The 21,536-nt window shown below is 39.8% G+C and overlaps 1 protein-coding gene across 5 annotated transcripts in view; it reads right to left on the bottom strand.

Moving 5' to 3' along the window:
- Nucleotides 1-1,880: 1,880 nt before the first annotated feature.
- Nucleotides 1,881-21,536, bottom strand: part of TASP1 (taspase 1) — a 275,223-nt gene continuing 255,567 nt past the window's right edge. For all 5 annotated transcript variants that reach the window (XR_014314979.1, XR_014314980.1, XR_014314981.1 and 2 more), the window contains one exon: nt 1,881-2,863. Coding sequence is in view for 2 of the 5 variants with exons in the window: in XM_082743712.1 (XP_082599838.1) it covers nt 2,771-2,863 (93 nt within the window). In the remaining 3 variants the exon portion in view is untranslated. The remainder of the gene's footprint in view (nt 2,864-21,536) is intronic.

Raw genomic sequence — 21,536 nt, 5'->3', positions numbered from 1 at the left:
TCCCTCCCCGCTCTTACCTATGCTTCAGAACAGAATAATGACCCCACTTATTTGCAGGTGAACAATGTACCATCATCACTCTCAAACATGGGACACAGTGAGCAATTCTCTTTGAGCAGCCAAAGAGAGGTCCCCACAGCTATGAGCTAAAAGTTATCTATTTTGCTTATAGACAAGTGCCAGAGACTAGCATTTAGGACTTATTTATACATACTTTGTCCACAATTCTAACAGACATTGCTGTCAGACTTCAACTTCACAATTCAAAGCAGCAAGGAAAAGAGGAGGAAGGGCCTGCCCTCGTCAGACACACAGGAGGCAGACAAAACAGGCAGAGCTGACAAGCGAGGAGGTTGGGCCCAGGCAAGGCCTTCAGGCCTCGGCACTCAGCACAGGTGCTGCGGCTTCCTGCAGGTAGAGCACATGCCCTCCATTTCCTGGCCACTTCCAGAAAACTCCCGTTGCCAAACCCAGAGCAGGATCACAAGGTTAGCCTTGAGGAATCCAGACCAGGTTTACTTATACTCAAGAGAACCAAGCATCCAACCATCAGGGCTTAAAGAGAAGCAGAAAATAGGCCTATAGTAAAGATCATCCATGTTAAAATACTGCTTCAGCATTTTGATGATATAAGGCAGACTAGGGAAAGAGATTACTTTCTTATCTTTCAACCCTTTCTACTCTTGTGTGAAATGAGGTAGATTATCCTCTGGATCGATTCTGCTCTTTAATATCTGAACTGATCACTAAGGAATTTACATCACCCTTTATGTTTTTTGCCTCCATGATTCTATCACTTTTTTTTTTTTTTTTTTTTTTGACTCCTGGTTTGACACTATTCCTTAAATTAAAAAAAAAGGGGGGGGGAATTGGAGAATAAAGCTCTTTTACACTGACCAGTTTTTAAACTCTTCATAAAAGGGGTCTTGAACAAGCCCAAACTTTTAAATATGAGTAGAATAAAGTCAAAAGAAGATGAAAAGAAATGGCATTCCTGGTGAAGTAGGTCAGATGATTTTCAGACTCCAAAGTGTCCTGATAGTTTTATGTGATCCAGTCCAGTTCCTCAAAAAACCCTGCCAACAGGTAACAGGTCTTTTTGAAAGCTTTTGAAGCCAAAGGCTCCCCACCAGCCAGCCCATCGCTTACTAAGTTCTCAGCCTCATTAAGAATGAGAAACAGATACCACGGCACCAACCTGTCTACAAGAACACAGCGAGACCAATGTAATTGCCTGTACAAGGAATATAAATCAGCAACTCCCAAATCATTCATATTTACACCCACTCCATTTTGGTTGTCTTTCCTTTATAATTTGGCCATACATCGATGTCGAGGGTATAATTTCATCTGGGGCTTTATCAGTTACCGCCCAGGGCCATGATTATATGGTGCAGGGAACTTCCTCTCCCTGAGGGAGGCTATCTTTAGTATCTTCTTGATAGCCACTTCTTACACAAAATCAAAAGAAAAGCCTTGGTTTCCTTATGTGGCTCCAAAATCACTAAATATAACATTTAGAAACAATTTATCAACTGAAACCCTTGGGTTTTCAGCGGCCACTACAATTTTCCAAAGCAGAGAGTTCTTATTCCTCCCCTTTATTTTTTTTAATCAACCTGCAATAAAAACTTTAGAATCTTGATACTGACCACTCAATCATGAACGAAGCTCAACTTTCATCTTGTTAGTGTCCAGCCTAACTTGCATAAAGACTGGTTTTGAACTATCAGAACCATAGCAAAAAAATAAATAAATAAAGGTATGAATTCTGCAAGAAGTAACTTTTTACAAATAAAATTAAAAATGGCTCTCCAATATACGATTCAAAAGATAATTTATTAGTCTGAGGAGGAATCACACACTAATCACACACTACACTCAGTAATACGCTTCTTTTATTTTTGTGCCTTTATCTTAAAAATATATTTAAACAAGAAACAAAGATAATATTGAATTTTCCCATAAATTTTGCTTTCTTATTTACAGTGTTACATTGTAAATAACATTCCATTATACACAAATTAAGGACTGTGCATTCCTGTATGTTCTCTTTACATATTCTCTCATAATATAGTACATATAGCTCGAAGATATGCAGTATTTAAGCTTAGAAAAGCTTGAGGAAAGAAGTACAAACTTTATCAATAAGACTATTATTTAAAAAGGTTCTGACCTTAATTCTCTGCTAGATTGTTTCACTGAAACCATTCTTTGTTAAAGAAAAATGCCCCATATGGGGGATGAGAATAACAGTTTAAGTTAGCACAGGATCCACTTAAACTGGTTAACAAATAAAAACACTTTATCACTTAGTACTGTTATTAAATGGAGCACTACCACTGTCAACTCATTTAAACAAGGAGATTTACTCTTCAGCTCAGACACATTACACCAACGACAGCTGGTACCTCTGTATGAAATCAAAAACATTTCCTTTGCAACGTTAGGTTTTACTTGTAAACAGTAAAGCACACGTTTTGTAAAGGTGATTTAATCATTCCCGGTCTTAGGTTACACGATAAGGAGTTTGTATTTCATCGAGGGAGAAGCAAGCGCACACACTGCACACACGCACACGCACACACACACACTCAGGTCCGCAGGTCACTAAGCGCTAACTACAGCAGCACTAGTGTCGTGAGCGGTGCACGAGGATGCAAGAGGGATTATAAAATGGCGAAGATAAAACATCCAACTTCAGTTAAAAAGCCCCGAAATGCTCAGGCTCTGAAATGTCTCTCGGACGCTTCACGCTCGGCCTGGAGGGTCAGTTCATTGGGTTCTCCAGGCGGCAAACCCCACCTTCGATTGCCACGGACTGTCCGGCCACTGCACCAGGAGGGAGTCTTGAAATGTGAGTCTGCAGAGAGGGAGACAGGAGAGCATTAGAAGGGCCAACTGTGTCTTCCCATAAGTGACGAGGACAGAGGAAGTACTAGAATGCCACAGACTCTCTTTGCATCTCAGAATCTCCAGACCGTGACGCTGGTAACTGTTCAGTGCAGAGAGATCCTGTTTGGTCAAATCTTGCAGAGGATGTTTAGTGAGCATCTACTACCTGTTAAACATGGCACTAGCAATGGCAAGTACAGAATGAACAAGATAGCAAAGGCTTCTGAGGGCACAGAACTTACATTTTCGTCATATTCAGAACAGTAGTTAATGGTTTTAAGGTCAATTTTATTGAACATATTCTAGTTCTCTGAAAAGCAATAATATACATTTTGTCTTCCAAAGCAACTGAGAATACCTGATTCACATTTACGTTTTACTCCCTAAGGGATCGGAATAACTTGCAAAAATTCCAATAATTCAACAACCTCAAAAGTGAGGCAATGAGACTGAAAGAAAAATAGGAGCTTACAAAATAAGGTAAAGACAGGCATGAGATTAACACACAAACTCTCACCTGACTTCTGTCCATGCTGGAAGCAGCCTGTTGCCCCATCTCTCAGCTTCCTCATTCCATAACCAGAGCGGTGGTTCATGTGTGTCCAGAATCACAATAAACCAACTGCTCAAGGGAATAACTATTCCTGGTACAAGGCCTGGGAACTATTTCTCTTACGGGGCTGTATACACAGAAGGTACCACAGTTAGTGGGTGAGTGAAGACATCAGTTGTATAACAAGGAGTTTTGTAGGGTTGAGTGTTAGCTTTACTCAAAGGACGCTGGCTCTGATAGAAAACAGTAAAAGCTGTTCCATAAGGGGTCAGGACAACGTCAGCCAGGAATTCCTATTTTTGATGATCTGGCTTAATCCAGGGATAGATAAATGCCGGGAGCTTCTAAGAAGAACAGAAGGACTGCATATCCCTTAGCTAATCCTCTCTAATTCTGCTCTCTAAACAAGTTTTTCCTAAGGACTAAACAAAAGTGAGTTCGAGCCCAGGGCAAGGCCATTAGAGGCAGCTAGCAAAGTGGACAAGCCTAGAGTGGGAATGACGTCCTCTCATGCAACCAAATATGAAACGAGCCTATGTTTTAGATGGAATGACAGCTAAGCTCTAACTGATTTGTAGTTTGAGGGTAGACAGTATTCTTGAACCTCAATCCCCAAGTCCTGTTAGAGGAGCTGACATAAGACAAGAATTTGGAAAGTTCTAGAGAATAGCAAACATTTTCTGGGCACTGAGTTTTTCCATGTGCAAGGCAGGAAGCAACCTATAACCTACCAGGGTGAGGTCTGTTGCCTCAGGTAGCGAGCTAGGTGAGGCAGTCTCTGTGGTATCTCCTGGGATACAAGTATCAGTGAGTTCACTCACAAGGCTCGTGCTTTTGGGAACGGTGTCCCAGAATCTGGGCTCATTATTACATCGAGGGCCAAACTTGGATCTCACCATATGGAAATATTGCACCTGAGGAGTCCACAGTAGAAAAGCTTGTGGCTCTTTTGTTTCTTGTGATACATCATTAACCTAGCAGGAGTTAGAACAGAGTGCATTGTTTAATTCCACTACCCAGCAGTCTTTGTCACATCAGGCACAAGAATCTCAATTCTCACAATTCCCAGAGCTCAATGTTGATGGAGCCGTTATTCTTCCAGGAATTCCTTAACATGAGGCAAAAGAGAATTTTTCCCCCAGGTATCATTCATCAGTTTTTTTTTTTTTTAAATTCTTCTAAAAAGACAAAAAAATCCCTGAAAGAGTAGAAGTCCCTCAGTCAATTTCATCCCTAATCTCATCCTCTTTGGTCATGAAGAGAGTCATGCAGCTATGACAGGGATCAAGAATGAGGCAAAACCCTGGTGGAAAACAGGATGGGAGTTCCCCAAAGAAGTAAACATAAAGTTACCATATGATCCAATAATTCCACTTATGGATATATACCCCAAACAAGTGAAAGCAAGGACTCAATAGCCAAAAGGTGGAAACAACCCAAGAGTTCATAAACAAAATTTGATGTAATATTATTTGGAATATTATTTGACCCTAAAAATGAAGGAAACTCTGATATATGCTACAACATGAATGAACTTTGAAGATATTGTGCTAAGTGAAATAAGCCAAATGCAAAAGAACAAATATTGTAGGGTTCCACTTACATGAGGTATCTATTAGTTAAGTTCATAGAGACAGGAAATAAGATGGTGGCTGCCAGGCGCTGGGGGAGAGGGAATGGACAGTACCGTTTAGTGGGTATAAATTTTCAGTCTGAGAAGATGAAAAAGTTCTGGAGATGGATGGTGGTGATGGTTACATAACAATATGAATGTACTAAATGCCACTGAACTCTGCATTCAAAAATGGTTAACATGGTAAATTTCATTATGCATATTTTACCATAATAATAATAAAGAAAAAAGAATAAAGCAGAAATGACAATTTCCTACCCAGTGGAGAATAATACTCCATATGATAATATTAAGAAAAAAGGCTAGCTGGGAATGAATCTACAAGGCAGATCCCCATAGAAGAAACATTAACACCATCAGGTTCTGTTCACAAATAGGTTGGCATTGTCCAATCAGTTCTGTTAAAATAGCTGTCCCCTAAGAGAAAAGCTCACAGGGAAATCTGTCTTCATGTTTCCCAGAGATACAGGGAGAGTCCAGTGGGACCTGCTGGCAGGCCTGGTGGTCTAGGCATCAGAGAATAAATTAATTGTTTAAAGATCAAAGAGTGAACATATGTCCAAGCAGATGGCCTGCTACTTGACCGGCGGGAGGTTGGTCTTAAGGCAACAGATTTCCTGCTGACCAAGGAAAAGACCAGAGCTAAAAGGAAGAAATTCTTGCCCTATGCCTTAATAGCAATCCCTTGAGATTTACAAAAACACAGATGGCCAATTCAAACTTATCTCTGACACTCTCCCCTCCAGGTTTATGATAGAAGAACATCTAAATAAACCAAGCTAAACTACAAAGCATCAAGGAGAGTTAGGAAGGAAAAGAAAAAGGATTGCAAAAGATGACAGAGGTTGTCCATCAACAGATGAATGGATCAAGAAGATGTGGTATATATACACAATGGAATACTATGCAGCCATCAAAAGAAATGAAATCTTGCCATTTGCGACAACATGGATGGAACTAGAGCGTATCATGCTTAGCGAAATAAGTCAAGCAGAGAAAGACAACTATCATATGATCTCCCTGATATGAGGAAGTGGTGATGCAACATGGGGGCTTAAGTGGGTAGGAGAAGAATAAATGAAACAAGATGGGAATGGGAGGGAGACAAACCATAGTGACTCTTAATCTCACAAAACAAACTGAGGGTTGCTGGGGGGAGGGGGTTTGGGAGAAGGGGGTGGTATTATGGACATTGGGGAGGGTATGTGCTTTGGTGAGTGCTGTGAAATGTGTAAACCTGGTGATTCACAGACCTGTACCCCTGGGGATAAAAATATATGTTTATAAAAAATTAAAAATTAAAAAAAAAGATGACAGAGGTCTTGAGATAGCTGTTAACAGTACATGGACAAAATACTTCGAAAATGCACTGAGATTTGTATAAAATTTGCTATTTATGTAAGACAGAAATGATCAACTAGACAAACTAGTTAAGATTAACTTCTCAGGGTTACCTCTTTCCCAAATCATCATCTAGTCAAAAGGGATTTTGCAATTACAAAACACATTCAGGTAATCTTGGTGTTGAAAGTAATAAAACGGTTGACCATCCGTCTGAACGACAGTACTTCCCCAATTTCACCCATCCATATGATCTTCTGACTCATCAGTAAATAAGTGCCCTTGGTCTGAAAACATTTGATCCAGAACATATTTGAAGCTTTCTGTGTGTCAAGGAGCATCAAATCACATTATAAACAGTGGGAGCTGTTTAAGAGAATATTTTATACAAGTATTCATCTTGAAATGTTCTTTTGACATGTGGACTGGAATTCCTCTTGTAGCTAAAAAGAGACCATTTTCTACAATGAACTTATGTGTCAGCACTGAAAAGTGCAATAAAGTATTTTACATTGTCTAAGGACTGTGTAGACTCTTGGGTACCCTATAAGCATTAAGAACTTAACAAGGTGTCTTAAAACCATTTAAATGCAAGTGTACTTTTAGGAAAATTTATAACTAATGATAAATAGCACATAAAAATCAACATGACATAGCAGTAATGAGTTCATTTTGGGTTGTTTTCCTCTACTTCTTGTTGCATGCCCCACTCACATACCTCTCTAACCATGATTCCATGTCCTTGTCTGGTTCTTTCTCAAGTAAAGACTTCCTTGACAGGATCCCCAACCCATTCTAGAAGCTCTTCTGGCACCCAGCTGAGCACTTCTTGTCCTGTTATGTAACTGTCTTGGTCTTGGTCTGCTTTGAATTTGTAGCCTCTGTAAGTGAAAGTCAGTAGGAGGCAGGAACTGGTCTTACACAGGACTCTGTATTTTTTGCACTTGTCAAAGTGCTTGACCCAGAAGGCACACTCTGGAAATGCTGAGTGAAATGACTAAAACACACCCTCAAGGGGCTATAAATGCATAAAGAATCTCAAGTGTGTTAACTAGTATAACCAACTAGTTTGATTAAAAAGTCAAACTAGCTTGGCATAGCAGATTCTTTTAAATAGACATTTTTTTAAAGTATAGACAAACTTTTCCATTTTCCAAGTGGTTGTGTTTAGAACAGAGATGGAGCTCTAGAGTTCTCAGATGTTAACAGCTCCACACCAGTGGAACTCACTGCCTTACACATAAAATTCTCTGCTTTCTTGTGAATTCCCTGACCGACACACAAAGATCCTTGAAGTTAATATTCCTTGAAGAATTATCCACTTACAAATTAAACTAACTCAAAGCCAATATTCGTAGGCCTATATCTTGTTATAAAATCAAGTACATTATATAATAACAAATTTAGTCTAAGATTTTAAAAAGAGAAAGTTAAACACAAAATATCACAGAAATGATATAATCCCTTGATGTACTAATCACAATCTAAGTAGTAGCTGAGACTTCCTATCATTCATATTCATGTCTTTAAATCTCTTAAGACCACCTTAGTGACTGTTCTTTTGTGGTTTCCAAGAAAGCCTGAAGCACACGATTTAATTTTAAAAGTCTCAAAGCCTTTATTTAGTGGTTATATTTTAATCCATCTTTTCCACTCTTAGGAGAATTGTTGAGATCTGCCACAAGAGTCAAGGGAAGAGGGAAGAGTCTCTTAAACAAATTATTATCCTCCTTTGGTGGGGTCAGGAAAATAAAATCTGGACAGACATGGTCCAAAAAAAGAACTTGGAAATATTTTATTCATTGGTTTCATAATTCTGAGGTTTTCTGTTTTTTAAAAATAGAGCTTGAAGCAAGATAGTACTGTCAAAGCAATACAGGCATTTACAAATAGAACAAATGACATTGAGAAAACATTCCACGTAGAGAGACTTAAGAAACAATTTTTCAAAACACATAGGAGGTGTGTTTTCATCCACCAGAACCTTTCAAAGTACATGTAATATATAACATATCATGTCTAATTCTAAAGTTAATCTACGACACAGTTTATCACAACGGTTATGTGCAAGGGTTACACATTCAGACCATCTTGGGTGCTGGGGCATTTCCTCTTCTTCCTGGACACACTGAGGGTCTACATTTCTCAGCTGCCTTTCAGGTAGGTGTGGCTATGTGACTGAATTGGGCCAGTGGACTAGAGTACTCTGTGCCATTACCAGCCCTAGCAGAAAATCTTCTTATGCACCATTCTCCATGCTCTCTCTTTGACGACCTTGAGGCTCATGTGCTGTAAAGGAGCCTCGGACTCTGGTTCACAGCCTGGAGGAGAACCTGTTGCTAATCACAAGCCCCAATTTGGATTTTATGGGAATTAGAAACACACTTCTTACCACATTTGAGCAACTACACATTTTGGAGTTTCCTTCTTAGAGCAGCTAGTGCTATCTTGAACCGGTAATGGTTCAATACAGGCCTCTGTGCTTTCTAGCTGTGTAACCTCTGTTGGCTACGTAACTTCCTAGGGCCCTATCTTTAAAATGAATATAATAATAGCATTTATGATCAGATTGATAAGGATGACATGAGATAGTGCATGCAATCAAATGTGACAATTAATGTAAGATTATCATTATTTAAACAAACACAAAACCATAGAATAAAACATCATACAGCACAATCTCTTTTGCAGATTATTGGATATCAAAGAATTGGAAAATTCTATTTTAAAAGTTAGATAGTCTCCAAAAATAGAATGTGGTATTTTAAAGAAATATTAGCTGCATGCTAACAGGTAAGTTTCAAGAAAATGGACATTTTTAGATCAGTATTTTTGATGGTGCTATTTTGCTGCTACAGATAAAATAATTAACAATTGCTGAGTATTAATTTGTGTATATCTGCTTGCTATATAACTCATTTTCTAAGTTTCAAAAACAGTGAACATATTTGGGTGCTACAGAGAAAAGCAAATGGCAGAATACTGACAAAATGCCTTCTAAGAACATGAGGGATTGTAGGGAAGACAAGTACAACCACATAAAATGATTAGAAAACTATTAACAAAAGCACATAACCATATCCTATAAGGGTAGAGTACTCCAAAGTGTGTTTTCTAACACCACCAAGCAATTAACTCTATTCTGCCAATACTGATCAGGGGCCCTACAGCTGAACTCAGTGCTGACACTGTCTACCAGGTGATAATGTCAGATCCATAAGTTCAGGGCTCGGTCCCACAAGACTGCTGCTCCTTCCCAGTCTAGACACCAATCACAAGTCGACGTTGGTGGACATACCCACAATAAATGGCAAGTTCCCATGACCTCTCTCAAGTTTGCTAATTTGTTAGAGTGGCTCACAGAACTCAATAAAACAGTTTACTCACTAAATTACTGGTTTATTGTAAAAGTATATAATTCAGGAGCAGCCAGATGGAAGAGATGCCTAGAGCAAGGTAGCTGGGAAGAAGCTCAGAGTTTCCGTACCTTTCCCAGACATGCCATTGTCCTGGCACCTCCACATGTTCACCATCTCTACCCCACTGGGTTGTTCTGGAGGCTTTATTACATAGGATGACTGACTAAAATCACTGGCTATTGGTGACCCAATCTTCAGTCCCTCACCTCTCCCTGTACATTGGCTAATTGGGCTGAAGTTCCAAATCTTAACCACATGGTTGCCTCCCCTAGCAACCAACCCCCATTTTTAGGTTACCCTGGGGTTTTCCAAAAGTCACCTCGTTAACATAAGCTCAGGTGTGGCTGAAAGGGCCTTGTCATGAATAATGAGACACCCATTTCACCTTTATGGATGTAACTCAAATTTAGGAACTGAGGACAGAAGACCAAATATTATAATAAAATATGATCCCACTGCTCTTACTGCTTGTGATGTTCAAGGGTTTTGAGAGCTGTGAGTCAGGAACCATGAAGGAAGATCAAAAATACATTTCTTATGATAAATCACAATATCACAGATACTGAGCCACAAGTATCATAGGAAATCAGGAGTGAGAAAATAGATGCAGATCAAAGAATTGAGGAAGACATTCCAGAGGCCCTGGCACCGGAAGACAAGAAGAACAGGAGGGCAGAGGGACACAAAAATGACATGCTGGACTTTAGTAAGGGAGAGCTGCCAGGTTTATTTGGTTTGACCCACACAGTTTTCCAACTGTTAAAAAAAGAAAATATTTTTAAATGGAGAAGTTACATAAAAGCATCTCGATTCCTAGCTTCTCTTGAAAAATTTGGCAACCTTTGATTCCTTCACTGGGGTGAAGTAGTAGCTACCTTCTTAAAGTACATCTTTGGCAAGAATTTTCTACAGGTGGGGCTGTGTTCTTCCTGCAGCATGTGTTCAGAAGGCTCCCAATATCTCGTGATCCTCTTTCTGTGGATTTGATCCACTGGGTTCAGGGAGTGGCAGCCTGATCCTTCCATAGGAAATTCCATCAACCTTTGCCTAGTGGTTTTAGTGGCCACTGATAATCATTGCTTAGACCCCTTATTTCATGAGGGATTTCCCAAAGGGTGGTTTCCTGTCATTCTCACTATATTAAGAGCTGAAATTCTACTATGAAGAACTTTCTCTCATCAACTTTTTGGTATTCCAAAAAACAAAGTTTATATATGAAAGGAGGATAAGTACTTGATTTTTCCACAGTCTTTTGGAGGTACAAATAATAAACCTCCAAAAGCACCCAATCATCACCCCTCATCATTTTTGTGGTGCTAAGAAGAGGGAACATGGTTGGGGGGGGGTAGGGAGAGAAAGAGAAGGCACAGCATTTTACTTCTTCATTCATATCAGCTAAAGGCCAATTCTTTTACTTATTTAAAAAAGAGAGACAGAAAAAAAAGAAATATAAGAGCTACTTCCAAACTGCCAGTGCAAAAGAAAACTGCTTATCTGGCTGGACTGGCTTGCTAGCTCTGCTCTGTATGACTTATCAGTACACATTTTTTTTTTTAAGATTTTATTTATTTATTTGACAGACAGAGATCACAAGTAGGCAGAGAGGCAAGCAGAGAGAGAGAGAGGAGGAGGAAGCAGGCTCCCCACCAAGCAGAGAGCCCGATGCGAGACTTGATCCCAGGACCCTGGGATCATGACCTGAGCTGAAGGCAGAGGCTTTAACCCACTGAGCCACCGAGGCGTCCCAGTACACATCTTCTTTAACTCAAATACAGTACCTTATAGAATGAGCTGGCTCCTTCTGGACTGACATTTATAAAATAAGTGTTGCAGCCAGTTAAAATGGTAAAGTTTGCTCAAGTTTGCTCAAGTTCAATCTGACTATTTAGCAGAAAGTTCTTTCACCTAGTTCACCTTGATGAAAGAACTTTCTGCTAAATAGTCAGATTGAACTTGAGCAAACAGGTGAACTAGATGTTAAGATAGTGTATGAGTCTGCTAAGGCTTCCCTAACAAAATATCTCAGGCTGGGTGGCTTGAACAACATCAGTTTATTTTCTCACAGATGAAGATTATCAGTCGGTTTGGTTTTTCTGAGGCCCCTCTCCTTGGCTTATAGGTGGTCTCTTCTCTATCTGTGCATCCTTAGTGTCTCTTCCTCTACTGATAAGGACACAAATCCTACTGAATTAGGGCCCCACCGTTAGGTTCACTTACCTTAATCACCTCATTAAAGGCCCTGCCTCCTAACATAGCCACATTCCCTGTTAAGGCTTCAAGATATGAACTTGGGCAGTGGGGGTGGGAACACACTTCAGTCTATAATAGGACCAGTGCATAACAGATACAGATCTTAAAGTAATAGAGTAAAATCCAACAACACCCCATATGTTCTCATCTCCATTAGTTCTCTGAGCTGAACTCCTCCTGCTCTCCCCACTTCGGTCCTTTCTCTCCACTTGCCTCCTTGCTGTTACACCACCACACAGCACACCCCAGCCTGAAGGCCATTATAGATGCTATTCTCACTGCCTGGAAAGCTCTTCCACCCAGTGTCCCTGTGGCTCCCTTGTTCAACCCTGCCAGATCTGTACTCCAAATTCACCTATTCAGGAAGATTTACACTGGCCACTGGTCCTGAATCTCACTACCTCTCTGCTTCAAGGGTTCCTTTGTCCTTAACTGCTATCTAACCAGCCATTTATTTTACTCCTTTATCTTATTCACTGCTTGTCTCCCCCACAGGGACATAAACTCCATGGGGGCAGGGAGTTTATTGGTTTATTCATTGCTTTTTCCTCTGTTCCTAAAAGAATAGTCTGGCATATGGTAGAGGGGTTCAGTATATTGGTAAACAAATAAAGGACTTTTTTTTTTTTTTTTTTTAATGAGGGTTGGGAAACGAAAGAAGCAAACCACAAATTAGCTATCTTATATTTCTTAAATTTTTTAAAAATATTTTATTTATTATTTATTTGACAGACTGAGATCACAAGTAGGCAGAGAGGCAGGTAGAGAGAGGGAGAAGCAGGCTCCCCGCTGAGCAGAGAGCCCAATGCGAGAGTTGATCCTGAGATCATGACCTGAGCCGAAGGCAGAGGTTTAACCCACTGAGCAATCCAGGCACCCCTATATTTCTTAATTTTATATTTTAGTTTTTGATTGTAGTTTATGTTATACATTTGTAATGATATTTATGTAAATGAAACAGTCAAAATGATATTGAAGTGGTGGACCTTTAAAAAAAAGTCTGAAAATAAAAGCCTGCGTATTTCCCAAGACTGACACAGTATGACCCAACAGATTCTGTTCATTCACTGACACCAGCATCACATGTCAACACACATCTCCTCCTGTAGAAAGAGATCGATGCAGACATCAGCTACCTAAATGGTGGTCAAATGAGGGCTGTGTGCCTTGTGTGTCTCTTACATCAGGCTACATTAATAAAATTTTAATGAAGTCAGCATGAGGAGGAATATGGAAAGCACTAGAGCAACCTTGTTTGCATGAGCATTTTCCCTTCTGGAAAGCAGGACTCTAGTGAGACATCAGGGCCTCCTGCTCAATCTTCCATTATCAGGCAGGCTTAAAGAGACAGATATTCTTTTTCCCTACCATTCTCCTTTCTCCTGTTAATTCTGCCTTATTTTCAAACTGCTGAGTTCCCAGTCACATATTTTTCCATCCACTAACAGTGTCACATGAATTTTCTTAATATACTATGGAATAATGTATCTATTTCATAGGATAAAGACCCATTTAGCTACAGGCTAGGTTTGTCTTCTGTATTTATCACTGTGCTACTTAGGGCATGGAAATTTGGTACTGTGAGGTGGCTCTGTTGGCTGAACATATCTTATGTCCTTACATAAGGACATTCTTACCTGATGTGATAATAGTCACTCTGTGCTTTCTTTTACTGGCACAAATGTGATAGACCTTAAATGACCGATTCCAGGGAGAAGGGCAGGGGAAGTGTGTCTGGTTGGCTTTTATTGCTTTGTTTCTATTATGGGCATTTCTCCCCCTTAATGAGTGAGTCAGGAGACACCCCCCCCCCATCTTTTCCCAGAAGTTCCCTGCCCACTGCTTTCAAGAGCTGTCTTTCAAGGAGATACAACTTGTGAATAAGTATATTCTGAACATTCTTTGTGTGTGGCATTAAACCTTGGAATGTAGTTTACTGCTCTAAAAATAGTTTGGTCTTTAGACTTCATCCTGAAAGCAGATGTCCTCAAGCAGTTGACGGTGTCACATGAACCTGCTTAACACCGTCCAGAATAATGTGTATGTTTTATAGACCAAAAACCAATCTACCTACAGGTTTTAAGATCTGCTGCTTACTTCCTAAGTCTCTGGGATAGTGGGCAAGTCAGTGAAGTCTCTTGGGTTATAAAATGAGGACTTTGGGATTAGATTATCTCTAGAGCTGCCCCCCAAGTTTCAACATTCTTTGGTGCTGACTTCATTTAGCTTGTGTATACATTGCTAATGAATCCAAAAGCGAGTGTTTTACTTCTATTCCATCATTGTCTTTCACTAAAAGTAATAAATAGGCCAGAGCAATTTCAAGTTGTAATTCCTAAGTTCAACCTAACAAATCAGAAATATCAACAGAATGAGGAATGAATGCCATATGTTAGTCATTTTACTATATGTCACCCTACCTAGTTTTCCACATTTAAAACAAGGATACCATAAAAGATCCAATGGTGAATGTGGATAAAACACAAAGACATTATAGTAAATTGCATTGTGTACTGAGACAAGGCTACAAAGAGGGAAAATGTCTATTGTTCTCACATATAAATATCATGCCTTAAAATGCTGTCTGATGAGAACAGCATGTTGTTCCAGTCTCAAGGCAACTTTTGTTACTTCTTTTACCATGCAGAGGACACACTTCACAGGCAATATCAGACAAGATTACCCTCCTATTTTTAACTTAAAAGTCCTGGGAAGGCATCCACATAAACATGGCAGGTTTCACAGTACCTATTACACCATCACTCACATAGAGAATTATCATGAGCATTCCATTTTGCTAAAGGTGATAAAAGCTCTCCATGATTTAGCAAATATTTATTCTGCACTTATTATAAGGAAACAGAAGAATGAAACACACATGGATCTTGCTCTGAAGGCAATTATGTCTTTGTAGGATACAGAAACTAGTTCTTTGTGAACCTAGTTCCTTATGACATCTTAATAAAAATACCAAGCCCCTATATTTGCATAATACTTTAATTTTCACAGTGCTTTTGCATCCTCAAAATACTATGCCAGGTAGAAAGATGTATACTATACCTGTATTTCAGGTGGAAAAAAGCAAGGCTCAGAATGGTTATGTGGTTTGCTTACAGTCACAGAGGAAGTGGAAAAACTGAGACTTGAATGAAAGCCTGTGGACTCCAAATTTTAGGGTTCTCTTTACTCCCACAAAGCCTTGCCATAAGGATTCTAAATCTAGCTCTGTTAAGAGACACACCTCTCACTGCAGGAGGCTTATGACTATGTCGTCTCCCAGGATGAAATACAGCTTGCACAGAAAAGTTATTGCCATAGATTTTACTAACAAATTTCAGGATGATTCTGGGATTCAGAGAACTGGGTCTGATCCTTAACTTTGCTGCTGATAAACTAGATAGTGTCAGGACTGAGAGGTTACTGGCTCTCTGGGATTCAGCCTCTTTGTCGGTAAAAATTTAATTCAATTATAAAAAATTTAATTCAATTATATTCAGGATTCTTTCTGATTCTAACATTCTACATAGTTTTGTACTAGAAAGCCACTCTAAATGTTTGAATAAGTGTTTTCCAAAACAACCCACATCTAAATTTTCCTAAAACTTAGGTTATAGATTTTTTAATAGCTCCTCTAAAAACTAATTAAAATCCCAATTGGTTCTGGGACTTTGTATCACCTTCTCCTTAGACCCAGCCTAATGCTGAGGGATGTTCTTAGAGGGTAGTTTTATGACCACCTACGGAGACCCACTACATATCAGAATATCTGAGGTTGGGGCCTGAGGCTAGATTTTCATGCCATCCCCATCTCCGCAGAGAAAAACCTGTCCCTAGACTACCTCTTGGATAAGTAGGTTGGCAGGCAGGAAGAAAGGTCCATGGATAAGTCATGCAGACTAAATGTAACTACACATCTGGTACCACAATGTTAATGCATACATACTCAGACTGTAGAGGCCTTTTATACCTTCTACTCTGATTTTTTAAATTTTCTTTACTCTTTTTTTTTTCAAATGTTTTAAGAGGAACATGTACTGCTTTTATACTAAAAATTGTTTTTTTTTTTTAGACTTTATTTATTTGACAGAAATCACAAGTAGGCAGAGAGGCAGGCAGAGAGAGAGAGGGGAGGAAGCAGGCTCCCCGCTGAGCAGAGAGCCTGATGTGGGGCACGATCCCAGGACCCTGAGATCATGACCTGAGCCGAAGGCAGAGGCTTTAACCCACTGAGCCACCCAGGTGCCCCTAAAAGAATAAACCAATATATGTGATTTCATGTATTCTACATAATCACAGTTGTATGTAAAAAAAAAAAAAAAAAAAAATCACAGCTGCAAAAACAGAAGGAAATATACCAAAATGTTAACAGCAGTGAATGTGGGGGTAGCTTGCGGCATTCCAGAAGGATTCACTCAGGGCTGGGGCTGATTTTTTTTTCTTCCCATTATTTTCCTGCATCTTCTTAATTATGTAGGATGGTGATTTAGTGAGTGTTTAATGCAGCAATTCAATATGTAAATTAATCCGTGTCCTTTTATTACTCTTCTAGATTCATCTGGAAGGTGTGACTGTGCCCCCACTCTACTTCCTACCACTGCTCAAAAGGAATGAACGAAATAACTGTAATGTCCACACAGGACCCAGCAATGGCATCTGGCTGGTCACTCTGTTCTCTTTGGAACACCTTTTTCTCTTGGCTTTAGGAAACCATATTCCCCTGGGTCTCCTCAACCTCTATGTCCACAACTTTTCAGTCTCCCTTGTAGGTTCCTCCTCCTGTCACCAACTTATATATGTGGGAGTTCCCCAGGGGTCAGGCCTCCTTTCTTCTGTGTTCACACCCTTGAGGATCTCAACGGGTTTTAGAGTTTTACAAAAAGCATTCATACGCTGAGACTCCCAAATATATATCTCCAGCTTAGGCTTCTCCAGACGAGTAAGTGGTTAGAAGCTGGGTTCTCGAGTTCAGATTGTCATAGCCTGAATCTTACTTAGTTCCACCTCTTTGTAGCTGTGTGACCTTAGGCAAATAATGTGGTGTCTCAGATATTTCTTCTCTGAGGGGCTAATGGTGGCATGAGGTGCCGAGCTAAGAGGAGAGGAACTAGCTGAGTTCCGCAGGCCCAGTGGACAGGGATTACCTGCAGTTCTGTAAGGGGTGGCTCTGGGCCACCAATTCCTTGGTAAAAACAACTCAGTGGCCTCTTCTAGAACCTGGTAGGGAAGTCTCAACATCCTGATGATTTATACTGGGTGAAAATCCAAAATGTCAGTTACAATCTTCCACTTGGTAAGCTGCCAGGTAACACAGATTTTACCATTGCTTGAAAAGAGCATCTTGTATTTGAAACAAAATGAAAGACTAATGTTTAAACTATTATAAAGAGAGAAACTACTATTTGTGTAATGGACTATTTCCTGAGAATATCAGTCGATCTGTCAGTGAGGAATTTGGGAGGGGTACAAATGAAAACCACCAACAAACCCTTTGAAGAAAGTTCTCCTTGTCAAAACCATCTGCTTCCTGACTTCTTATTGATCTGACCCATGTAATGCCAAAGAACTAACTGCTAAGGCATTAAGACCCAGACAGAAGTATTTCCCAAGCTGAACTCCTGCTGCATCCTGTGAGATGCTCTCTGAAAAAAAAGGAGTACAGTTAAATGTCAGGGAAATGGTACAAACTTATTGTTCAGCCCAGTCTACTCTAAAAGAGCAAGATAGGCATGTGAACACTTAATGGTTCAGACATCCTTCTATGAGGGAGCAAAATACATGACCCCCAAATATGCCACTTCTGCATGTGGATTATTTTGATCTGGTAACTGAGACCCAACAGAATCAAGAAAATTTTGAGAACTTTAACCACCTGAAAGAACTTAGATAGGAGTCCTGGCCAGAAAGAAAGCCATTACCAGGGATAATTTTGTATCTGGAAGGCCTATCTGTAGGGCAAGGCAAACATCTAATTACCAAACATCAGCTCACAGAAAGAATATTGTGAATTATCCTCCTCCCCTTGGAATTCCCAGGCCCTTGTTCCATTCCTTAGCTCAGGATGGCATACAAGCCTTAACTGACTCAGTTGTCCTTGTGTCTCAATGTTTGTTTGTTTGTTTGTTTTTAAAGATTTTATTTATTTATTTGACAGACAGGGATTACAAGTAGGTAGAGAGGCAGGCAGAGAGAGAGGAAGGGAAGCAGGCTCCCCACTGAGCAGAGAGCCTGATGTGGGGCTCAATCCCAGGACTCTGGGATCATGACTTGAGCCGAAGGCAGAGGCTTTAACCCACCGAGCCACCCAGGTGCCCCTCAATGTTTTTTTAATGGGATTCCTATATGTACATACTTAAATTTGCTTTTCTCCTGTTAATCTGTTTTATGTCAATTTAATTAACAGACTGGCCAAAAGAACCTAGGACAGAGGCAAAATTTTCCTCCCCTACATTTCAATAACGAATTGTGTGTGAGTCTTTACACCAGCTCATCCCAAGTATTAACTCCTCCCTTTAATTCCAGCCACACTCAAACTACTAAAAAGATGTTCCCTTATTTTACTTTAATGCTGAAACCTCAGCTACTTTTGCTGGTTCTTCCTCACCTCACCATCCACTAAATGTTGGGGAACCTCACGGCTCAACAGTTGGACAACTTTTTTTCTGCTCATTTTATAGAAATGTATCTGTGAAATGTTTTGGATATAAAGTGTAGCATCTGGTTGCACTGGAGAAAGAGGAAAGAATAATAACTCTCCAGACCTACTCCTCTTCCACTTACCATTTCACTTCTTTACTTCCATTTTTATATATATATATATATTTTTTAATTTCTTTTCAGCGTAACAGTATTCATTGTTTTTGCACCACACCCAGTGCTCCATGCAATCCGTGCCCTCTCTAGTACCCATGACCTGGTTCCCCAAACCTCCCACCCCCCGCCCCTTCAAAACCCTCAGGTTGTTTTTCAGAGTCCATAGTCTCTCATGGTTCACCTCCCCTTCCAATTTCCCCCAACTCTCTTCTCCTCTCCATCTCCCCTTGTCCTCCATGCTATTTGTTAAGCTCCACAAATAAGTGAAACCATATGATAATTGACTCTCTTTGCTTGACTTATTTCACTCAGCATAATCTCTTCCAGTCCCATCCATGTTGCTACAAAAGTTGGGTACTCATCCTTTCTGATGGAGGCATAATACTTCATAGTGTATATGGACCACATCTTCCTTATCCATTCGTCCATTGAAGGGCATCTTGGTTCTTTCCACATTTTGGCAACCGTGGCCATTGCTGCTATAAACATTGGGGTACAGATGGCCCTTCTTTTCACGACATCTGTATCTTTGGGGTAAATACCCAGTAGTGCAATTGCAGGGTCACAGAGAAGCTCTATTTTTAATTTTTCGAGGAATCTCCACACTGTTTTCCGAAGTGGCTGCACCAACTTGCATTTCCACTAACAGTGTAAAGAGGGTTCCCCTTTCTCCACACCCCCTCCAACACATGTTGTTTCCTGTCTTGCTAATTTTGGCCATTCTAACTGGTGTAAGGTGGTATCTCAATGTGGTTTTAGTTTTAATCTCCCTCATGGCTAGTGATGATGAATATTTTTTCATGTGTCTGAGAGCCATTTGTATGTCTTCACTGGAGAAGTGTCTCTTCATATCTTCTGCCCATTTTTTTTTTTATATGATTTTCTGTTTTGTGTGTGTTGAGTTTGAGTTCTTTATAGATCCTGGATATCAACCTTTTGTCTGTACTGTCATTTGCAAATATCTTCTCCCATTCCGTGGGTTATCTTTTTGTTTTGTTGACTGTTTCCTTTGCTGTGCAGAAGCTTTTGATCTTGATGAAGTCCCAAAAGTTCATCTTTACTTTTGTTTCCTTTGCCTTTGGAGACATATTTTTTTTGAAAGAAGTTGCTGTGGCTGATATTGAAGAGGTTACTGCCTATGTTCTCCTCTAGGATTCTGATGGATTCCTGTCTCACATTGAGGTCTTTTATCCATTTTGAATTTATCTTTGTGTACGGTGTAAGAGAATGGTCGGTTTTCATTCTTCTACATATAGCTGTCCAGTTTTCCCAGCACCATTTATTGAAGAGACTGTCTTTTTTTCCACTGTAAATTTTTTCCTGTTTTATCGAAGATTATTTGCCCATAGAGTTGAAGGTCCATATCTGGGCTCTCTACTCTGTTCCACTGGTCTATGTGTCTGTTTTTATGCCAGTACCATGCTGTCTTGGTGATCACAGCTTTGTAGTAAAGCTTGAAATCAGGTAACGTGATGCCCCCAGTTTTATTTTTGTTTTTCAACATTTCCTTAGTAATTCGGGGTCTCTTCTGATTCCATACAGATTTTAGGATTATTTGCTCCAGCTCTTTGAAAAATACTGGTGGAATTTTGATCGGAATGGCATTAAAAGTATAGATTGCTCTAGGCAGTATAGATATTTTAACAATGTTTATTCTTCCGATCCAAGAGCATGGAATGGACTTCCATCTTTTTGTGTCTTCTTCAATTTATTTCATGAGTGCTCTGTAGTTCCTTGAGTACAGATCCTTTACCTCTGTGTTTAGGTTTATTCTCAGGTATCATATGGTTCTTGGTGTTATAGTTAATGGAATCGATTCTCTAATTTCCCTTTCTGTATTTTCATTGTTAGTGTGTAAGAAAGCCACTGATTTCTGTACATCCATTTATAGTAAATTTCGTCAAAAGACTTGTCTTTACTTATTATCTCAAATGAGTCCCTTCTGTTCTCTCTGTAAATGCTCTACAATCAGGTTTTTGCTTTGGCCACTCCAGTGAAACAGCTCTTATCAAGGTAAGTAAGCAATACCTGTCAGTGCTAATAAATCTAATGGTCTGTCCTCAGACCTAATTCCATGGTACAAGACTACTGCATCTGATAAAGTTGGTCACCCTCTTCTCCTTGAAATACTTTCTCTCCTTAGTTTCTAAAACAACACATCCGTGTTGTTCTCCAACCTCTAGGCCATTTCATAGTTTTCTTTGGGGGCTCATTTCCCAAATTTATAAACATGAGTGATCCTCAGGACTCTTTTCTCTTGTCTGTGTTCACTCACTTGGTGATCTCACTCAGCCTTCTAGTTTTAAAAGGCATTTATATGCTGAGATTCCCAAGTATACATCTCTAGCTTAATCCTCTCTCCTGACATATACATCCAACTATCTAAGGGCATCTCAATATTAACATATCCCAATTGAGCTCTTTCTACTTCCCCACATTCCTATGAAGCCTAGTAAAAAGCAACCCTATTCTTCCAACTGTTCAGGCCAAACTCTTAGGAGTCATCATTGTCTTCTCTGTTCCCCTCATCCATTAGCAATCCATCAGCAAAACCCATTGGTTCTATCTTAAAACACACAAAGAAGCAACTGATTCTCACCATCTGCACAGCTAACACTCCAGCCAAATCATTATC

This window comes from Mustela nivalis, assembly GCF_964662115.1.
Source record: "Mustela nivalis genome assembly, chromosome: 8".
Taxonomy (NCBI): domain Eukaryota; kingdom Metazoa; phylum Chordata; class Mammalia; order Carnivora; family Mustelidae; genus Mustela; species Mustela nivalis.
This window is presented reverse-complemented; position numbering and strand designations above follow the sequence as displayed.